The 22,908-nt window shown below is 41.8% G+C and overlaps 1 protein-coding gene across 6 annotated transcripts; it reads right to left on the bottom strand.

The window, feature by feature from the left end:
• Nucleotides 1-1,916: 1,916 nt before the first annotated feature.
• CGAS (cyclic GMP-AMP synthase) lies at nucleotides 1,917-21,108 on the bottom strand. Of its 6 annotated transcripts, XM_072832344.1 has the most exons (6): nucleotides 20,327-21,107; nucleotides 13,328-13,547; nucleotides 12,008-12,250; nucleotides 4,732-4,834; nucleotides 3,109-3,202; nucleotides 1,917-2,180 (listed from the first exon to the last, which is right to left on the bottom strand). In XM_072832344.1, exons 1-6 carry the CDS (start codon nucleotides 20,954-20,956, stop codon nucleotides 2,178-2,180), a joined length of 1,293 nt encoding a protein of 430 aa, XP_072688445.1. In that variant the 5' UTR covers nucleotides 20,957-21,107; the 3' UTR covers nucleotides 1,917-2,177. The 6 variants fall into 6 exon arrangements, 5 of the variants coding, with proteins under 5 accessions (XP_072688445.1, XP_072688444.1, XP_072688446.1 ...); XR_012033986.1 differs by lacking the exon at nucleotides 4,732-4,834 and having other exon boundaries at nucleotides 20,327-21,108; XM_072832343.1 differs by having other exon boundaries at nucleotides 1,917-3,202; nucleotides 20,327-21,104.
• Nucleotides 21,109-22,908: the final 1,800 nt, after the last annotated feature.

Raw genomic sequence — 22,908 nt, 5'->3', positions numbered from 1 at the left:
GACTCCACAGGGAAGGGAGAACAGAAGCTCTGTTTGGTATCCTCCTGGACTCTGCTCTGTGTGCTTTTCCCTTGGCTAATTTTAACCTGTAACAGTGTAACTCTTTCAGTGAGTTCTGAGTCTTTCCAGTGAATTATCAAACCTAAGAGTGCTTTTGGGAATCTCCTGAAGCTACAAGTGGTGTCAGAAGTGAGGCTGGTCTTATGAGAACCATTTTTCCTTTAACTGTATAGTTGGCTAAACTGGCATAACACTCCTGAGTGATTCCCCTCCCCTGGAATGTGCATGGGACCTCTGACTCGCTTCCAACCAATTAAATATGGTAAAGGAGATGCAATACACATGATTATGTGTATGCAATTATGTTAAATAAGACTGTGGCACAGCCTCTTGCTAGTCTCTCCCTCCCTTGAGCTCTAAGGTAACCTGTCATGTTGGGTGGGCTTCCAGGGCAAGGAACCCAAGGCAGTTCCTAGCAGCTAAGGACAACCTCTGGCTGACAGAAAGAAATTGAAGTCCTCAGCCTTACAAATATATGGAGCTAAATACTGCCAACAAAGATGGGGATCCTTCTCGGTCAGATGAGACTGCAGCACCAGCTGCCACCTTGATGGTAGCCTTGTGAGACCCTGGGCAGAGCCATGCCCAGGACCTTGACCCATACACACTAAGAAAATAAATGTGTGTTGTTTTAAGCCACTAAGTTTGTGGTAACTTGTTATGCAGCAATAGGAAACCGTAGAAAATCCAATCCCTCTACCCAACTGTCACCATATAAGCACCTAGCCTGTTTCCTTACCCTCCCCAAAATACTTAATCATAATTTTTTAGAGATTTTATTAACTTATTCATGAGAGACACAGAGAGAGGCAGAGACATAGGCAGAGGGAGAAGCAGGCTCTCTGCAGGAAACCCAATGCGGGACTCCATCCAGGACCCCAGGATCACGACCTGAGCCAAAGGCAGACACTCAACCATTGAGCCACCCAGGCACCCCAATTTAATAATAACTCTTAGTCAATGGTTATATTACTTTGACTTCATATATAAATGCAGCTAAGCAATATTCTTAAATCAGACTTTTCTTGCACACATTTGTTTTCCTCCTGGAATTAAAAGAAGTTTGGAGTTGTTTGGTTTTTGTCTAGTTTTCTATTATTTAGCATTCACGGCCCCCAAAACTCTTCTCCAAATGTCTAACTTTTCTCTTAGTATGTTTAAGTTGTTAAACAAGATATATAAAATGCAAAAACCACAAAGGAGAAGACTGATAAATTTAACCACGCTAAAATTTTTTTAAAGATTTTATTTTATTTTTTTAAGATTTTATTTATTCATTCATGAGAATACACAGAGAGGAGAGAGAGAGAGAGAGAGAGAGAGAGAGAGGCAGAGACACAGGCAGAGGGAGAAGCAGGCTCCATGCAGGGAGCCCGACGTGGGACTCGGTCCGGGGTCTCCACAATCACACCCTGAGCTGTAGGTGGCGCTGAACCGCTGAGCCACGGGGGCTGCCCTTATTTATTTATTTTAAAGATTTTATTTACTTATTCATGCGAGACACAGAGAGAAAGGGGCAGAGACCCAAGCAGAGGGAGAGGCAGGCTCCATGCAGGGAGCCCGATGCGGAACTCAATCCCGGGGTCTCCAGGATCAGGCCCCAGGCCGAAGGCGGTGCCAAACCGCTGAGCCATCCGGGCTGCCCAGATTTTATTTATATATTCATGAGAGACACAGAGAGAGAGAGCAGAGAGAGAAGCAGCCCCCCTGTGGTGAGCTGGATGAAGGACTGGATCCCAGAACCCCCGATCACGACCTGAGCCAAAGGCAGACGCTCAACCACTGAGCCACCCAGGGGCCCAACCACATTAAAATTTAAAACCTTGTTTACTAAAAGACACCAAAAATGGTAAAGATACTCCACAAAACAGAATTTATTCATTATGCAGACAAGGCATAAATATCCAAAATATATGAAGAATTTCTAAAGACGAGAAAACAATAAAATAGCCAGTAAGAAATTGTACAAAATATGAATAGGAAAAAGTTAACGAACAGCAGCTGCCCCTAAGCTGAATGCTGGGTGAGCGCAGAGGAGACGGGGTGATGCCATCCCTGTTTCTTTAAGTGTTGTACCATATGCATGTATTGTCTTTTCAGGAATACATATGAAAGTGTTACTAAAAATAGAAATAATAAAAGAAAATAAGTTATATGTTCATATTTGGCCACATGCATTATTCCATATTTTACTATGACATTATAGATTTCCTGAGATATGTGGAGATGATGTAGAATTTATCATTTCCTTCTTGCCTATTCTAACATATAGGACAGGATATTAGTTCCAAATATATTTGAACATTGAACAAAGCCTACCAGTTTCTTGGAGGCAAAGATCATTTCTAAAATTGCCTCTTGTAACCTTCCACACTTTGTGCTAGGTGAGAAATGGTGTTCAAGAAGTGCTTGATGAATTTAATTCAGGTGATATGTATTTTGTCTTTTTCTTTAATCTTATTTGTAAGTAATCTCTCTACCCAACATGGGGCTCAAACTTACAACCCTGAGATCAAGAGTCACATACTCTACCAACTGAGCCAGCCAGGCACCCCTTGTCCTTCTTTTCATTCCAAACTGGTAAAGCTTTTAGATTTTAAATACTCCTTCTTCCTTGACTAATCTCTTTCCTAAGGTGATCAATCCTTTTATACTGATTAGAGTTTATTAAGACAACTGAGAGCTAAATCATTATTTACATTCATTGTAATTGATCACTATGTGACAAATTTCAAACATTCCAATTATAATAAAGTTACTCTAATTCTTGATTCTTTTTAAAATATAACTTCAAAATTCATGAAAAACTGGAAATCCATTGTTTCTTTCATATTCAATTTGCTGTAATAGAAATTCTTTACTTATTTTGTCAATTTGGTCCCGAGAAAATAGATTGAATTCGGGAATAAAATAATGATTGAGTTGTTCTTTCTTGAGGCAGTGAAGAAAGTATGTCACGCAGTTATCAAAGCAGAGCTCTAGGTCTTTGGCTTGCCATTGACTATCTTGTGGGTCCTGGGTACAGACATGAAAGAAAGCAGTTTTTACATGGTAAGAGCAGAATTTATCCAGTTCCTTTCGGTTTCCAAACTTTGTTTTCAATTGTTCTAAAAGATACTTCATTAGTTTTAAGCAATCTTTCCTGTTGAATAAAAAAGAAAACCACTTATTTTTATTTATTTAATACCTGCTTCATTCCACAAAAAGCTTTAGGCATCTTACAGGAAAAACATATAAAGGTACAATTAACAATACAGATATTATATATAAAAATATAAAACACAATAAAGACACATAAATATAATTATAGGGTCATCCTAACACTTGATTATGTTTTCAAATATATGCCTTTAAGTTTCAGGAACATTTTATTCTTCCCTCTTCCCTATTTGTAGCTTAAATATTTTATTCTATCAGGATGAATTCAACTATTTGAAACTGGCAGGTATCCATATTATTCATTCAGTCATTTAGCACCTAAGGAAATCTCATTTTACTTTTTACAAAATGGTTTTGCAAATATTTAATTATTCACCCAGTTATTTCATAGTTGACAAAATGTAACGTTTATAAAACTACTTAGCCTTATCAGAAATATATTTTTCTTTTTTTTTTTTATTTATTTATTTATGATAGTCACAGAGAGAGAGAGAGGCAGAGACACAGGCAGAGGGAGAAGCAGGCCCCATGCACCGGGAGCCCGACGTGGGATTCGATCCCGAGTCTCCAGGATCGCGCCCTGGGCCAAAGGCAGGCGCCAAACCGCTGCGCCACCCAGGGATCCCAGAAATATATTTTTCTTAATGCTTGTTTCAAAGCCTACATATGTAGCCTTGAAGAACCTCCATGCCTACATATTGGGAATTCTTGTTTTGAACTTTTAATTTCTGTGAACATCTTACTGGACAACTTTTAGAAATTCAAATGAATGATTTCTTTTTAATCTCCATTCTTTATGGTGTGTATGCTAACAAGGAAAATAATTACCCATCTCTTAGTGTTGTTTCAAGTTTAGCTAGTCAGTCCCTGGCCTTCAACACAAACAAACCACCTAGAAGGCACCAGTATCCAATAAGAGTGATCTTTTGGACTCCTCCCACTCTGTGACATTAGTAGTCATTACCTTGAAGCAACCAGAATACCAAGACACATCCAATTGTTGTGGCTAGCCACGGTGAGTGTTCCTATTCTCTTGCTTTGTCATACATTTTACAACTATCTGATCTAGGTTCAGGGATATGCTCTCTGGCCTTGCCTTCTAACAACACTACTTCCTTGGGCCCTCGGATCTGGCTTCCCTGATTTCATGCTCACCCTCTAGATAATACTCCAGGGTCAGTCCAGCCACACACTGCCCCCAGGACTCAACTCAGCAATGATCATCTTCAGGTAAGAGCTATGAAGTCAATAAAGAACATTCCAGGGGCACCTGGGTGGCTCGTCAATTAAGCATCTGCCTCAGGTCATGATCCAGGGTCCTGGGATGGAACCCAGTATCCAGTGCCCTGCTCAGTGGGGAGTCTGCCTCTACCTCTCCCTGTACTTCCTCTCACTTGTGTGTGCACGCTCTTTCTCTAATAAATAAAATCTTAAAAAAATAATTAAATGTTCCATAGATAATCCACCATTTAACAAAGAAAGGAAAAAAGAATAACAAAGTAAGGAAGTTACCTGCAACATTTTACTCCATCACTTTCACAGCAAGTTTTAGACTGCCCATGACTTTTTAAAAGGTCCTTTTCAATGTGAGAAAAGGACAACCGCCATGTTTCTTCTTAATTTCCAAAAGAAAAATAGAAAAGCACTTTACCAAAAATATTCAGATAAAACAACACAATAAATACTGAAGTTGATTCCCTTTATTTAAATATGACTCTGGAAGATTTCTAGAGAGAGACAGACCAAAAGAAATAAATAGATAAATAATGTAATTACATATTAAAACAAGTGATTTGGGGGCACCTGAGGGGCTCAGTTGTAGAGCACCTGCCTTTGGCTCAGGTAGTGATCCTGGGGTCCTGGGATCAAATCCCACATCAGTCTCTCCACAGGGAGTTTCTCCCTCTGTCTATGTCTCTGCCTCTCTGTGTGTGTCTCTCATGAATAAATAAAAAGATTTATACAAGTAAATAAAAAGATTTTAGTTATAAAAATAAAAAGACTTATTTATTCATGAGAGACACACACAGAGAGGCAGAGACATAGGCAGAGGGAGAAGCAGGCTCCTCACAGGGAGTCTGATGTGGGACTCGATCCTGGGACTCCAGGATCACACTCTGAGCTGAAGGCAGACACTCAACCACTGAGCCACCCAGGCATCCCTATAGCAATTCTTAAAAGCAGTTCTTCAACTGACTGAGTCACCCAGGTGCCTCCAAAATATATACAAAACTTCTATGGAAAACTCTAAAGCTTCACTGAGAAGTTTTAGAGGAAATCTAAATGAGATATGCACCTCTACATGGATTGGAAGACTCATTATTGTAAATATATCAAGTCTCCCCAAATTTATCTATAGATGCAATATACTCTCAATCAAAATTCAAAAAAAATGTTTTTGTGGGACTTGACAAGAGATACCAAACTTTTTATAATACAAAGACTCAAGAATATTTTAAACACTCTTGAATTGCCCTATTAGGTATCAATACTTATAAAGCTACATTATGTATGACAATATGATAAAGCACAAGGATAGACAAAGGTTTTAATGTTGACAGAATAAAGAATTTAGTAATAGCTACACAATGTATAGACAATGAATATATGGAAATGATGGCACTGAGCTAGGTGTGCTCATGGCTACTGTATAAACTCATTTATGAAATCCATTTATGTCATTCTAGAAAAGGACAAGTAGAGATATGGTAAACAGATTAGTGATTGCCAGAGGTTTGGGATGGGGAGGGTTGGAAAAATGAAGTACAAGGGTTTTTTTTAAAGCAGTGTAGATATTGGGGAAGGGTAGATACATGATATAATGCATCTATCAAAACCAGAAGAACTCTATAGCACCATGAACCTTAAGGGGTGAAAACTTTAAATAGTCATTTGAGAGGTCAAGTAAGCCCAGGAAATAATGCAGACTGGTAAAAGGGACTCTAACGTATTACAAATGTACGAAACAACCTTCCTGAAGAGGGAAGCAAAAGGTGTTAAGTTACTTTGGAAATGTGGCCTCTAAGTCTGAAAACAAAAGAAACTGTACATAAACACTGTACTCCAGTTGATTTTGCTTCCCATGGGACAATGGGTTTACAGTTCTGAAACAACTACACACGTATACTGGAACCGATGTAAATAGGTGTCAAATGCTGGGAGCCAGATTTTCCACTGTTGGAATGAGAGGTAAATGATAGCAAAGAGAAGTTTAGAATGATCCATATGGTAATGGGTCATAATTAAAGACATCAGTATGTACTCATGTATAACTTAATATAAATACACGTGATTACACATAGAAATATTTATAGATATGTGTACCCTGGGATTACTATATGTATGCATATTTCCTTGCTCTATTAGCTGAGAGTGATGACACCCCAGTACCAAGCACACATAGTACCCAGATCTTGGTTTCTAGTACATTTCCCAATCAAAGGATCCAGGGCTTCTTGGAGAAATGGCTGATTCTAAGACTGTAGCTGGAAATATACAAGATGAGTCTGGAGCATCTTGTAGTGCCAGAAAATAAGATAGTGCTGAAAACAAAAAACACCCCCCACCCCCAACTATGGGGGGCGGGGTATGTCAAGGGATACAGGAGCCAACTGAAAGAGCTCCCAAAAGCAAAAGCTGGAACAATTTAGGAGCATCTGTGTGGCTCAGTCAATTAACCATCTGTCTTCAGCTCAGGTCATGATCCCGAGTCCTGGGATCTAGCACCATGTCAGGCTCCCTGGTCAGCAGGGAGTCTGCTTTTCCCTCTCCCTCTTTTTTTTCTCTCTCTCAAGTAAATAAATAAAATCTTTTTTTTTTTTAAAGGCTGGAACAATTTAAGCAGGAAAATAAAGTGGTACTGGATTGCAGCTCATTGTAAAAAATATCCACAAGTCCTTACTGATACGACTGATTAAGTAAATAAACAAAGGAGAAAGAAGAGACAAATCTTCCAGGCAGAAGAATTCCAAATAACTTATGTAGATGTTCTGCTCTAAAAAGGTGGAGCAAAACTCTCCAATCCTTAAGTGTGAACTGTCACAGTGACTTCCTTCCAAATAGAACAGTATGAAAAAGGGGAGAAAAACTACAAGTGGAGAGACCTGACAAATGTTACCTCAGTCAGGTGATCAACGTCAATGATACCAGTGCTAAGTCATTCTCATAGCAGGTACCCTTGATAGGATATGATGAGAATGGCATTAAATCTCATATAGAATATAGAGCTATATATACCTGTACAGAAACCTCCAAACTCAGCACTCCAATTTAATTACAAGAAGGACATCAGGTACATATCACATGACAGACATTCTATACAAAAGACCTGATTGGTACTACTCAAAACTATTAAGGACATCAAAAATAAGGAAACACTGAGAAACTGTTACAGTAAAGAAGACCCTAAGGAGATATGATGACTAAATGCAATGTAGCATCCTGGATGGGATCCTGGATTGGGAAAAGGGACATTCAGTAAAAACTAAGGAAATCTGAATCAAGTATGGACTTTAGGGGATCCCTGGGTGGCTCAGCGGTTTGGCGCTTGCCTTCGGCCCAGGGTGTGATCCTGAAGACCTGGGATCGAGTCCCGCATCAGGCTCCCTGCCTGGAGCCTGCTTCTCCCTCTGCCTATGTCTCTGCTTCTCTCTCTCTCTCACTCTGTCTCTCATGAATAAATAAAATTTTTAAAAAATATGGACTTTAGTTAACAATACTATTATCGATATTAATTGTGACAATGTAGCATATTAATGTAAGATGTTAATAACAAGGAAAGAGGGAACATCTGGGTGGCTTAGTTGGTTAAGCATCTGCCTTTGACTCAGGTTATGATTCCAGGGTCCTGGAATTGAGCCCCACATTGCGTCCCTGCTGGGAGAGCCTTCTTCTCAGTCTCCTTCTGCCCCTCCTCCCTGCTCCTGTGCTCCCTGTCTCTCAAATAAATAAAATCTTTACCAAAAAAAAAAGGAAATAGGTATGAAGTATATGGGAACTCTGTAGTATCTTTTCAATTTTTCTGCAAATCTAAAACTATTTCAAAGTTAAAAGTTTATTTTAAAAAAACTACATGATCATTTCTCACTCTTTGGATTATTGGCAAAAATTCCAAAGTTTAACAAGTACTGTTGATGAGGCTGAGGGTGAAATAAGTACTCTTATATATTGCTCTGGGATTGAAAATTGTGTGATCCTTATGGAGGCAATTTGGGTAATTTCTAGCAAAATTACACATGGGTTTACTCCTTGACTGGCTGTAAAGACAGACTGAAAAAAGGAATGGATGCTACCTCTATATAGAATCATAGTTCCTTATTCAAGATATCTTACTAAGCTCAAAAAAGGAAGGTGTACTTTTTATATTAAAAGGAGATAGCGGGATCCCTGGGTGGCGCAGCGGTTTGGTGCCTGCCTTTGGCCGGGGCGAGATCCTGGAGACCCAGGATCGAGTCCCACGTCGGGCTCCCTGCATGGAGCCTGCTTCTCCCTCTGCCTGTGTCTCTGCCTCTCTGTCTCACTCTGTGTGACTATCATGAATAAATAAATAAATAAATAAATAAATAAATAAAATCTTAAAAAAAAAAGGAGATAGCATATGAATATATGCATATATGCATTTACTGATAAGAAAGGTAAACCAAAAACATTTAGGAGAGTTTCTGATCAGGGAAGGAGAGAAGAATGAAGAGTGAACGTGATTGGAAGCTGTGCTTCTCTAAGAATTCCTTTTTCTGTAGCTTTGACGTTGGAACCATGTGAATGCCTTATAGATGTACAAGACAGAATTAAATCAAAATTTAAAATGCAAGATCTGGGGCATCTGGGTGGCTCAGTTGGTTAAGTGTCTGCCTTTAGCTCAGGTCATGATCCTGGGTTCTGGGATCAAGTGCAGGGTTCTGCTTCCTGCTCAGTGGGGACCTGCTTCTCCCTCTCCCTCTCCGCTCTTTCCTCACTCTCTCTCAAATAAATAAAACATTAACAACAAAAAAAGAAAATCCAACATCTAAAATTTAAAACCATAATGAAACAAATCTAACTATTTTGAGTTGGGTAGCTTAACCACCTGTAGAAATGTGGATTTAAGCTTGATACTTTGATTTTTTTTTTATTTTTTTTACATATATTTTTTTAAATTTTTATTTATGATAGTCACACACACAGAGAGAGAGAGAGAGAGAGAGAGAGAGGCAGAGACACAGGCAGAGGGAGAAGCAGGCTCCATGCACCGGGAGCCCGACGTGGGATTCGATCCTGGGTCTCCAGGATCACGCCCCGGGCCAAAGACAGGCGCTAAACCGCTGCGCCACCCAGGGATCCCTTTTTTAAATTTTTAATTAAAGATCAAATGAGGGCAGTCCTGGTGGCTCAGTGGTTTAGCCCTGCCGTTGGCCCAGAGCATGATCCTGGAGACCCTGTCCCACGTCGGGCTCACTGCATGGAGCCTGCTTCTCCCTCTGCCTGTGTCTCTCTGCCTCTCTCTCTCTCTCTCTCTCTCCTCTCTCTCTCGTCTCTTATGAATAAACCTTAGCCTTTAAAAAAAAAAATCAAATGAATTCTATTTTTAAAAATATAGCTTGTGAGACCAGAAAATTCATAGTAAAATGTTTGGAAATAGACTAAAATAGGTGTTATACATGTCCACAATCCAGTGCAGGTGTTTTTATTGCTGATATGCCCCTCTCTTCAGTCATTTGGATACAGAGATTCAGGGCGGGGGTTCCCTTGCCTGAATACAGATATAACCTGGAATGATAGGAGAACAGCCAAGGGTAACAGAGGAGAAAGGTCAGCTGAGCACCCATCAGCAGCCTTCACTTTCATCTTAATTCAAGACCCAATCACACTGGCCTTTGTATAGCCACAGGGCCTCTGAAGGACTCCTGCATCTCTAATCTGACGTGCCTCCCAGTCTTGTGCAAGGTAGTCAGTACTAGACCAGCCAGAGGGTGGTATAGGTCCTGTTAAGATTTCTGCATCACAAACAGAGAGAGTTTCTTTGGGGCAGCCATTCCAGAAATTATTCAGGGGTGGCAACCCCTCTTTGCAGAAAGCTATGCTCCTTTTCTAAAATTATGAATAATGATACATGTAATTCCCTCTTACAAACTGCTTTTCTTGCAGAAAAGAACTCCTCTATATGTGCAATATAAAAGTTATGATGTGGGGATCCCTGGGTGGCGCAGTGGGTTAGCACCTGCCTTTGGCCCAGGGCGCGATCCTGGAGACCCGGGATCGAATCCCACATTGGGCTCTCGGTGCATGGAGCCTGCTTCTCCCTCTGCCTGTGTCTCTGCCTCTCTCTCTCTCTGTGACTATCATAAATAAATAAAAATTTTAAAAAATGTTTTAAAAGTTATGATGTGTCTACAAAACACAAGCCATCAAACTAAGCATGATTGACTAATTCCAGGATTTGCTCAGCAATACTAATTTGTAACTCGGTTCATACATTTCGTGGTCTCTTCCAATATCTCTGGAATCCAACTGTCTAAGTACCAAAAGTCCTTAACTTATAAGAGAAAAAAAAAATCAGCTAAGCTGATTTTAACTGTTTTATCTGTAGATTAACTCAGAACTTGAATGCTATCCAAGAGCACCATCTGAAAACCTGTCCTTACCATCAGGCCGAAGTACACAACTAAGAAGACCAACTGCAGCTGAGGCTGCAAAGGTCTGTTAGCTGTGTGGGGAGCAGTGGAAGGGGAAGAAGAAGGAAAGAAAAAGAGTATGGGGATCCCTGGGTGGCGCAGCGGTTTAGCGCCTGCCTTTGGCCCAGGGCGCGATCCTGGAGACCCAGGATGGAATCCCATGTCGGGCTCCCGGTGCATGGAGCCTGCTTCTCCCTCTGCCTATGTCTCTGCCTCTCTCTCTCTCTCTCTGTGACTACCATAAATAAATAAAAAAATTAAAAAAAAAAGAGTATGGCTAGGAATGAGACTCTAGGCTCTAATGATAACATTAATAGTAACTGCCTTGTATCGAACTAGGGATTTTACATACACTGTCTCATTTTTATTTTCCCGGAAACCTTTTTTTCTATTTTCTTTTTAAAATTTATTCATTTGAGAGAGGGATGGAGGGAGAGACCGCATGTGCATGTGGCAAGTGCAGGGGAGAGGGACAAAGGGAGGAAAGAGAGAGAGAGAGAATCCTCAAGAAGACTCCCCACTGAGCGCAGAGTCCAATCCTAGGACCCAAGATCATGTCCTGAGCCCTGAGGCAAACCAAGTCAGCCACTCAACTGACTGAGCCATTGAGGTGCCTCCTTCTCCCCTGCAACCTCCCTGCCCCAGAAACTTTCATTAAAACAGTAGAGAGGTGAGCAAACAGGTTTAGAGAGGCTTGGTTAACTAGCCTAAAATCGCACATCTCTTAAAAGAAGAATCTTCAGGATTCAGATCCCAGGCAGTCTGACTCCAAGGCCAGTACTGCTTTGCTCTCTTGAAAACAACCAAAAAATAACATTTAAAAAATGTGGGTTAGAAGACATTCTAAAGCTGAGTATTTGATACTACTACTACAACTTTTTAATTCCATTCCTCACCAAATTCCCATCTTATAGTCTATTCTGCCTGATAGCTCTTCAAGTGCCAATAGCACTTATTATTGCCCTAGTACATAACACCCTTGGGGTGCCTGGCTGGCTCAGTGGTTAGAGCATGTGACTCTTGATGTTGGGGTAGTGAGTTCAAGCCTCATATGGGCATAGAGCATACCTAAAAAAAAAAAAAGACAACTCTTATGTAAGTTAACCTTCACATTCAAAATACCTTGAAAAAAAAAATACCTTGAAAATAATTTCCTTCCTTTGCATGCTTGGGTACCAGGTAAAATGGCTGTCGTCTTAGATTGGTTTTAACTTTTGTTCCAAGCCAATGACTGATGGGCAGTCCTTCCTGGGTGCTAGCAGGCCAGCTGCTTTTTGACTCCAAAGCCAGGATTATATCCACCGATATTTCTTTAGGTTTTCTAATAAGAAGTGTTATAGCAGGGCTCCCCCTCTTCTTCTTCTCCATAATGATGTCTGTAGCTGTTTAAACATATAAAAGAGAATACAGCATTTATCAATCCAATTTTCTTTGAAAATATAGCAAAAATAATGTCTGTAATTGGAGATCTATAAAGTCCTAAGTGTAAGGTGAAAATGAGTTCTAATGTAGAAAGTGTTTTTCTATTTCTATTTAACCAGTATTTATCAATACCTACCATGGGGAAGCATTGTCAAAATTCTGTCTGGCATAAATGATGAGGAGCCCCTGAAGACTCTGGGCTTCAGGAGTATTGTGATTAAATTTTCACTTAAATTTATGGATGGCAGTATGGAGGGAAGCCTGCAGGAAAGACCAGATGAGTGGCAGGGAGGAGACAGGCAATTGAGAAGCCCACAGCAATAGTCCAACACAGGGCGTGTGCCTATGCCACCACAGAGGCAGTGGGCAGGAAAACAGGGAGCAATCCACGTTCACTATTTCACTATAGCATTCACAACAGCCAAAGTATCAATGGATGGATGAATGGTTACAGAAATTGTGGTACATACACACAATGGTGTGTCATTCACTCTTAACAAAAAAGAAAATCCTGTCATTTGTGACAACATGGACATTATACTAAGTGAAACAAGCTAGACATAGGCAAATACTGCATGACATCACTTTTATGTGGAATCTAAAAAAGCAGACTACAAAGAAGCAGAGGGTAGGATGGTGGGTTCTCAGGGGATGGGGAGGTAAGGGAAATGGGGAGAGAGTCAAAGGGTACAGAGTTACAGTTCTGTAGAATGAGTAAGTATAGAGATCCAATGTATGGTATGATGACTGTCATTAACATTACTACACTAAATACTGGAAATGAGCTAAGAGAGTAGATTTTAGGTACTCTCACCACACACACAAAAAAGGCAACTATGTAAGAAGGTATGTTAATTTGCTTGACTGTGGTGATCACTTCACTATGTATATCAAAACAGCATGTTGTACACTTTAAATACAGGTGACCCTTGAACAACATGAGTTTGAAATGCTCCACTACAAACCATAAGAGGAGTGTACATTAGCAATTAATAGGTATGATTAAAACTTTAAGAATCAAAAGTCAAAAATCTTACCTTGAATGTTTTTAATTTCTTCCTTAATGATCTTCCTAAACTTGGACAGCATCTTAGAAGCTGATAATTTTTCATCTTCTAAAAACTGACTCAGAGGATTTCCTTTAGGATTTCTTTTGAACTTCACAAAGTAATAAGCCCCAGTCTTGCAATATTCTTCTAGCTGAATTCTGGGGACCTCCAGTTTGAACATAATATCAAATTCATTAGGAGCAGAAATCTAAGAAATAGTAAAAATAGGATGAATGTTTGCTTGTGAATATTTTCCAAGCAAGTGCATTTTTTTCTTAAAATTTCCACTTAAGGGCAGCCCTGGTGGCGCAGCGGTTTAGTGCCGCCTGCAACCTGGGGTGTGATCCTGGAGACCTGGGATGGAAACCCACGTCGGGCTTCCTGCATGGAGCCTGCTTCTTCCTCTGCCTGTGTCTCTGCCTCTCTCTCTCTCTGAATAAATAAATAAATAAATCTTTAAAAAAAATTTCCACTTAAAATCCTACTTTGGTTTTTTTTTTTAATTTTTTATTTATTTATGATAGTCACACACACACAGAGAGAGAGAGAGAGAGAGAGAGAGAGAGAAGCAGGCTCCATGCACCGGGAGCCTGACGTGGGATTCGATCCTGGATCTCCAGGATCGCGCCCTGGGCCAAAGGCAGGCGCTAAACTGCTGCGCCACCCAGGGATCCCCAAAATCCTACTTTGAAAAGCAAGATTCCTAATATTTATAGCCTCTGGGAGTGGGATGAATGGAACTAGGAGAGTATTCTTGTTTGTTTTGGTTTATAGGTTCCACACTCTTTTTTTTTTTAACCAAAAGTAAGCATTATTTTTATAATTTAGAACAATTTAAAATGGTATCATGCAAGCTTTTAAAACCTGTATCAGTTTTTTTTTCTTAATTTAAAATTAAAGCTTAATAAAATTAAAAATCTTTAAGGTGCTATATTTTATGTCACAAGATACACACTGAAGCCACCCTCCTGCCACAGCAGTCTAAAAAAATGTGTGTAGTCACATGCTGGCTAGTTGAGCAAAGGCTATCTTGTTATAGTTGCTGGTCACCCAAGTAAGTACGAGTCCCAAGTCATGCACTACATTAGTGTCTTTGAGCCACAGCATTTTAGGAGCTCCGAAGAATCATTTTCATCCTTACAAATGAATCAGCAATTATAATAAAAGATTACTTTTCCTATATTAAAAATACCAAAAATCTTTCATTAGTCAGGAGCATGCTTCAAGTACAGCTACTGAACTGTACTGTTCAACAGGGTACGTAGTAGCCATATATGTCTACCAACGGTAGAAAATGTAGCTAGTCCAAATTGAGATGTACTGTGCTGTATATTGAATTGTGTCCTCCTAAAATCCGTATATGGAAGTCCTAACCTCAAAATTTGTTCCTTGTTCCTGTGCTTTCTATGTCTAAAAAAAAAAAAAAGCCCTGTACTTGGAGACAGGGCTTTTAAAAAGTTAAATGAGATCTGAGGGTAGGGTGCTAATCTGATAGGATTGGTGGGATGGGAGATTGAGGGAGAGGAAGAGAATGAGAAGGGAGATCCCTTTCTCTTCGCCCACACACTGAGGAATAAAGTGAGGATACAGGGAGAAGATAGCTGTCTACAAGCCAGGAAGAGTCCTCACCCACACCTAACCATGCTGGCACTCTGATCTTGGACTTCCAGCCTCCAGAACTCAGAAAATAGATTTGTATTGTTTATGCCACCCAGTTATAGTGTTTTTGTTATGGCAGCCTGAGCTGACTATGGCATACTATGAGAGTCAAACACTTGGGAGTGACATCAGCGGGAATGAAGTAAGAACCTCTGAAAATCCACTCTCCCATAAAACCAACAAGCACATGGGCAGGAATAGTCAATCCAACTTTTTCAGATCTGTATATTAACCAAAGGCTGCAACAATCCAAGGAGGATTTATTCCAGAAAAATGGCTCAATCCCCATAGGAACTGTGAGTTTAGTGGGTACTGCCCTATTCTCATCCCTAGGACACAGAAGGTTCTCTCATTCCCACTCCCTCCCACTTTTCACCAAGAGTTGCTCCTATTCTGACTTCTAACATCATAGATTAGGCTCACCTGTTTGGAAACACCATACGAACTAAATCATATAAAATATACTCTATTAAATCTGACTTTAATATAATGTTTGTGAGACTCATCCACATTGTTACGCATATTGGTTTTTTTTTCATCTAATGCAGTATTCTACTGGATTAATAGAATAGATCAGAATACACTTACTTACTCTGTTGTTGAGTATTTGGGTCACTTCCAGTTTTTAACTATTATAAAGCTGTACTGAGTACTCCTCTTTTTTTTTTTTTTTTTTTTTTTTTTTGAGTACTCTTCTATATGCCTTTTGGTGGACATGAGCATTTGAGTAGAAATGAGTAGAACTGCTGGACCACCGGATAAGCATATCTTTAACTTTAGAAGAAAGTGTCAATTTGCTAAAGAGGTTATACCAACCTATCCTCTCTTCATCAAGTTTCAGTTGATTCACATCTTCTCCAAGATGGAATTTTAAAATTTTAGCCATTCGACTGGACAGATGTGTGGCAGAATCTGATCATGATTTTAATTTACATTTTCCTGGTGATGAATGATGTTGAACACATGTTTGTTATTTGGATTATATACTAAAGCATCTATTCAAGTCTTTTGCCCAGTTTCAAATTGGTTTGTCTTTTTCTTATTGATTTGTACTAGTCCTCTGTCAAATATACTTATGGAGATTAACTTCTCCCAGTTTGTGGCCTTTCTTTCTTCCTTTCCTCTTTCTTTTCTTTTTTTTATTTTCTTTTCTGTTTCTTTCTTTTCTGTTCTGTTCTTTTCTTTTCTTTCTTCATGAGAGACAGAGAGAGAGAGAGAGAGAGAGGCAAAGACACAGAGGGAGAAGCAGGCTCCAAGCAGGGAGCTGATGCGGAACTCGATCCCAGGACTCCAGGATCACGTCCAGGGCCCGAAGGCAGGCACTCAACCGCTGAGCCACCCAGGGATCCCAAAGTACTCTGATTTTTGTTTACTGACTTTGTATCCAGCAATCCTCCTAAATTCACTGATAACAGTTGAACACAGATTTGAATTGGGCGGGTCCACTTATCTATGGTTGTTTTTTTTTAAACAGTAAAGTATTATAAATGTATCTTCCTTATAATTTCTTAATAATATTTTCTTTTCTCTTCTTACTTTATTGTAAAATGCAGTATATAATACATATAAGAGACAAAGTATGTGCTACTTACTGTTCATCAAAAAGCCAGTCAACAGTAGGCTCTTAGTAGTTAAGGTTTTGCGGAGTCAAAAGTTATATGCAGATTTTCTACTGTATGGGTGGGGAAGGGCTGGTGCCCCAGTCTTTGTGTTGTTCAAAGGTCAACCATATTTCCAATAGTTTATACAAAAATCAAGTCAATTGCATAAGTAAGTTTTATTAATCCCTTTCTGATCTTAAGCATTTTGTTTCTTTTTCCTGCCTTGTTACATTGGCTCTATGTATTCCTTTATTTCCTTTGTTTTTGTTTAACATTACATTTGTAAGATTCATTCAAGTTGTTGCCTGTGGCTGTAGTTTATTTTTCTTTATTGGTTAATGTACTACTGGCTAAAACCACTACAATTACTTGATGTCTATATAACCTTTTTTTTTTAATTTTTATTTATTTATGATAGTCACACAGAGAGAGAGAGAGAGAGGCAGAGACACAGGCAGAGGGAGAAGCAGGCTCCAAGCACCGGGAACCTGACGTGGGATTTGATCCCGGGTCTCCAGGATCGCGCCCTGGGCCAAAGGCAGGCGCTAAACCGCTGCGTCACCCAGGGTTCCCTATATAACCTTTCAATCAGCCCAAGCTATATAATTGGTGAATTGCAAAGAGACAAAGAGAACATTATGGAATGGCAATTATACAGAGATTTTCTATAAGAAAGCTTCCAAATTTTCACCTAGAGCCTGACAATAGGTAAAGGTAAAAAATATATGAATAAAAAATGTGTCAATACGGAACCAAGTAAATAAATTAACTGAGAGGTGTATTTTGTGTCTATCCTTTTTATCATTTACAAAGACTTTGGAATCTAATTTTGAAGTCCATGTGTATGCATAATAGAAGAAAATATACCAAAATGACAACAGTGAATAAAATAAACAGGAATAATATTGCTCATCTATATGCTTTCCCTAATTTTCCAGGGCCATCAAACATGGAAGAGGGGTGAATATGGGAAAGGCTGAGAAAAGGGTGGGGGGAGCTGTGGGAGCTTTCTAGAGGATTAACTGCTGGAACTAGACAGTGAATCAACTCTACAATGAACATGTATCAGTTTTAAAAATCAATACCTGTTTTAGATAAAACAAATTTCATTCAATTTCATCCATCAGCGTATGATTTTTAAAAAGAGGGCACCTGACTGTCTCAGTCAAAAGAGCACACAACTCTTGATCTCAGGGTTGTAATTCAAACCCCACTTTGGGTATAGAGATTACTTATATAAGTAAAACCTTTTTAAAAATAAAAAATAAGGGCAGCCCCAGTAGCTCAGCGGTTTAGCGCCGCCTTCAGTCCAGGGCCTGATCCTGGAGACCCAGGATCGAGTCCCACATCAGGCTTCCTGCATGGAGCCTGCTTCTCCCTCCACCTGTCTGTCTCTCTCATGAACAAATAAATAAAATCTTCAAAAAATAAATAAAATTGAAAAGGAGACGGTTTCCAGGGCACATGGCCTGGATCAGTTGGTAGAGCATGTCACTCTTGATCTCAGGGTCCTGAGTTCAAGCCCCACATTGGATGTAGAGCGAACTTAAAAAAAGGAGACTGGTTCTAATTGGAAACTTCTTTAAACATCTTATTGTTTCTTCCATATAATTGAACTGATTGGTATTTATGTAATAAGAATCATACTTAAGACAGATTATCTAGGGACACCTGGGTGGCTTAGTGGTTAAGCATCTGCCTTTAGCTCAGGTTGTGATCTGGGGGTCCTGGGATCAAGTCCCACATCGGGCTACCTGTGTCTCTGCCTCTCTCATGAATAATAAAAAAAATAAAATCCTTTAAAAAAAGACAATTTAATGAAAGTTTTGCTCATTTGGCTTTTTAAAAACTTCAGGTGGAACTGTATAGTCAGTTTTCAGTGCTAAAGGAGTTTAAGATTCAAACACTGATACACGGTCTCTTTGGCAATAAACAAAAATTACTGAGTTTATACCAATGAAATGGGCTGCTGTTGAGGCTACTATTTATGTAAAACATTCTGCTGACAATGGAGTTTACAATCTAGGCAGCGAGCCAAGACAAAAAAATATATGAAAGGTTTAAAGGTTTAATTTGCACTGAAAGCTACCAGGTTAAATGCTTATCATGGGAATGAAATCTGAATCTACTACCCTAAAAAGGCAGAGGGCTTGAGAGAAGTCACTCTTCCTTTCTTCTTGAATTCATTCATTCATTCAAAGGCTTGCTATGTGTTAAGGCTTAGAGATACAAAGATGCATAATATTTGGCCTGCTATCTTTAGAGTTTATAATCCTAAAACCCTAAATCTAGAGTTTAACAGTCATTTATTTCTGAAGGAGAGCAGTTAATTCAATAAAGCCAATATGTAACTCTAAAATAAATTACGATTACCTAAATGCTATCAGCCTCTGTTTCTGTTCATGCTACACCCAAGATTTTACACAGATCTACTGGAGGTGCACAGCCCAGCACAGAAAAACTGACAGACTAGGTGAAAACACAACTAACGAAATCTGCCACTGGTGGGGGGTGGGAGGGAGTGGATGGCTCAGATGGTCAAGCCCCTCCCCTCATCTCAGGTAGTAATCTCAGGGCCCTAGCCTGGAGACCTGCTCGCAGGTTGTCCGCTTCTCCTTCTCCCCGCTACCCCTGATTGTGTGCTTGCTTTCCCTCTCTCTGAAAGGAATAAATAAAATCTTAAAAAAACAAACACAAGAAACTGCCACTGGTCAGGAAAATCTTCAATTCACACTGGAATAAAGACTTCATTTTTTTTTTTTAGATTTTATTTATTCATGAGAGACACACACACAAAGAGGCAGAGGGCGACGCAGGCTCCATGCGGGGAGCCCGATGTGGGACTCGATCCCAGGACTCCAGGATCAGGCCCCGGGCTGAAAGCAGGCGCCACACCACTGAGCCACCCAGGGATCCCTAGAATAAAGACTTTACTAACTCAGCCGCACCCAAACAAACGGAGCTGTGGAAGACATACCCTAAAACAATCACTTTGTGTGCGTATTTAGGAAGTACGCTTTTTAGGATCTGTAGATTTTTTTCTTAATTTTTTTTTTTTAAATCACTCACTGTGAGATTCTCATGACATTTGTCTAAGAAACTGGGGAGAGAGAAAGCCTGCAGGGGCTGGGGGGAGCGATTGAAGATGTTCTTCCTCTAGAGTTTTTCCCATAGGAAAAATGTTTCTGGGGACGCCTGGGTGGCTCAGCGGTTGGGCACCTACCCTGGCTCAAGGCGTGATCCGCAGTCTCAGTTTCGAGTCCCACGTCAGGCTTCCTGTCTGGAGCCTACTTCTCCTTCTGCCTGTCTCTGCCTTTCTCTCTGTGTGTCTTTCATAAAAAAATAAATAAGTAAATAAAATCTTTTTTTAAAAATGTTTCTGGATAAAGTAATTTTGTCGAATCTTTTCGCACTAATTATCCAAGTCAGAATTTGACTAGGGAACACCAAGTATAGCACCGTTAACAGAAACTCAGTACAAATCGGCTTGCACGAATGAATCCACACATTTGAATTCCCCCAATAGTAGGGTCTCGATATTCGTTGGCAACCGCTACTGGTTAGCTGTGTGTTCTTTGGATGCACAAATGGAGAAAACGAACGACTGTTTCTCTTTTCAGGGGGTACTACGTCACAGGCCACGAAAGAACAGGAGTCCGAGTTCCTCGGCGAGGGAAGCGAGGGGCCGACGGCGCGAGCCGCGGGGAGAGGGCCCTGGGCGGCTCACCTTCACGTGCTCGTAGTAGCTCCCGGTGCGCAGCAGCGAGACGCCTCTGAATTCCGACTCGTAGCTCTGCAGCCTCCGCGACAGGTAGTCCACGACCCTGTTCACAACCTCCGCCGCCTCTGAGATTTCCTGGCGCCTCAGCCTCAACTTTTCCAGCACCAATCGGGGCTTCCAGGCGCCGGGCGCCGGCCTCTCCTGCCTGAAGCTCGAGGCTGGAAGCAGCGGGCCGAGGCCGAGGCCGAGGCCCCCCGCGAGCTCCGACACCGCTCTCGGCTCCCGAGAGCTGCGCTCGCCCCCCTCGCGGCGAGATCTAGTCCTGGCAAGGGGCGGCCGCGGGGCCGCGGGGGGCTCCTGCTTCGCCGCCGAAACCCGCTGCCCCTCCACCTCGTCAGCGGCCGGGGGCGCGCGCACCTGCCGTCTCCCCGGGGAACCGAGGGCGCTCTTCTTCCGCCGGGATCCGGCTGCCCCCGCGGGGCCGCACTTCTGTGTTGGGGGCCGGGCGGCCCGAGGGGCGGCGGAAGGTTCGCTGAGCTCCGCCCGGGGCCCCTTCACTGCGTGCGCCAAAACCTCGGGGGCGGCGGCACCCACCGTCGAGGCGCTCCGCGTGGCCTTTCTGCGCCGGGGGTCCATGGCCGGCGCGCTCTGCTCGTGGTACAGAAAGGAAACTCGTTTTGGGAAAAGGCTACGGGAGGAGGAGTCCGCAGTCGCCGCGGAAAATGAAACTTAAGTAAGTGGCGGGACCGCAGGGACGGCGGCGTGGGAGCCGACTCGCAAGCCGGCGGGTCACGAGCGGCCACGCCCCCGGCCGCAGCGGGGCGGGCCCTCCGCGGGGCCTTGGGATCCGCTAACTTTCTCACCCTGCGGTGCGCGCGACGTCGCCGGCGGGCGCGCGCTAGGCGCAACCCGGGGGCCGCGGAAAACCCTCTCCGGAGCTTGCAAGCGTGACGGATGCGCCGGGACACCACCTGAAAGGATTTTGAGAGAAACCGCGGCCTTTCTCGCACAAGGAAGTCGACTGAGAAACTTTTTATTTTATTTTTAGTTTTTAAAAATATTTTATTTTAAAAAAATATTTATTTATTCGTGAGACACACACACACACACACAGAGAGAGGCAGAGACACAGGCAGAGGGAGAAGCAGCCTCCATGCAAGGAGCCCGATGTGGGACTTGATCCCCAGACTCCAGGATCACACCCCGGCGGAAGGCAGGCGCTCAACCGCTGAGCCACCCAGGCGTCCCGACAGAGAAACTTTTTAAGTGTAAGTTTACGTAAGGATATTTTTAAAAAATATTATTTATTTATTCATGAGAGACACAGAGAGAGAGAGAGAGGCAGAGACACAGGCAGAGGGAGAAGCAGGCTCCCTGCGAAGAGCGGATGTGGGACTTGATCTCCGGTCTCCAGGATCACGCCCTGGCCCCAAGGTGGCGCTAAACCGCTGAGCTACCCGGGGCTGCCCGGGATACTTTTTAAATTAATGAAATTGAAAATGTTCAGTTCCTACAAGGTGGGAATGAAATGAGGGCTGAGTGCAATTGAAATAAATATTTCGTTTTACTTGACCTTGTTAAAGCACATTCAGTTTAAAATTGTGTAGAAATTCGGGGATCCCTGGGTGGCTCAGCGGTTGAACGCCTGCCTTCGGCCCAGGGCGTGATCCTGGAGACCTGGGATCGAATCCCATGTCAGGCTCCCGGCATGGAGCCTGCTTCTGCCTCTGCCTGTGTCTCTGCCTCTCTCTGTGTGTCTCTCATGAATAAATAAATAAAATCTTAAAAAAAATGTGTAGAAATTCTTATCCGTTGAGTTGTATCCATTGGTTCTCCAAAGCCCATCGAAAAATGGCACTTACATTTTATTTTATTTTTTTATCTATTTTTTAAAAATTTTTATTTACTTATGAGAGTCACAGAGAGAGAGAGAGAGAGAGGCAGAGACATAGGCAGAGGGAGAAGCAGAGGGAGAAGCAGGCTCCATGCACCAGGAGCCGGACGTGGGACTCGATCCCGGGTCTCCAGGATCGCGCCCTGGGCCAAAGGCAGGCGCTAAACCGCTGCGCCACCCAGGGATCCCGGCACTTAACATTTTATTTATTTTTATTTTTTTAAATTTTATTTATCTATTCATGAGAGACACATAGAGGGAGGCAGACATAGGCAGAGGGAGAAGCAGGCTCCCTATGGGGAGCCGGATGCACGACTGGACCCCAGGACACTGGAATCACCCCCTGAGCAGAAGGCAGACCCCCAACCACTGAGCCACCCAGTCTCCCTCTGTCTATGTGAATTTGACTACTCCCGGTACCTCATGTAAGTGGAATGATGTAATATTTGTCCTTTTGTGATTGGCTTATTTCACTTAAGATAATATCCTCAAGGTTTATCTATATTGTAGCATATGTCAGCCTTTCCTTCCTTCCTTCCTTCCTTCCTTCCTTCCTTCCTTCCTTCCTTCCTTCCTTTCTCTCTCTTTCTTTCGGATTCATTTATTTGAGAGAGAGCAGGGGCTTGGGGGGCAGAAGGACAGGGAGAGGGACAGAGAGAATCCTCAAGCCAACTCCCTGCCAAGTGCCCAGCCA

Source organism: Canis lupus, chromosome 7 (genome assembly GCF_048164855.1).
Source record: "Canis lupus baileyi chromosome 7, mCanLup2.hap1, whole genome shotgun sequence".
Classification (NCBI taxonomy): Eukaryota; Metazoa; Chordata; class Mammalia; order Carnivora; family Canidae; genus Canis; species Canis lupus.
Note: the sequence above shows the minus strand (reverse complement) of the source record. Positions and strands in the feature narration are given on the sequence as shown.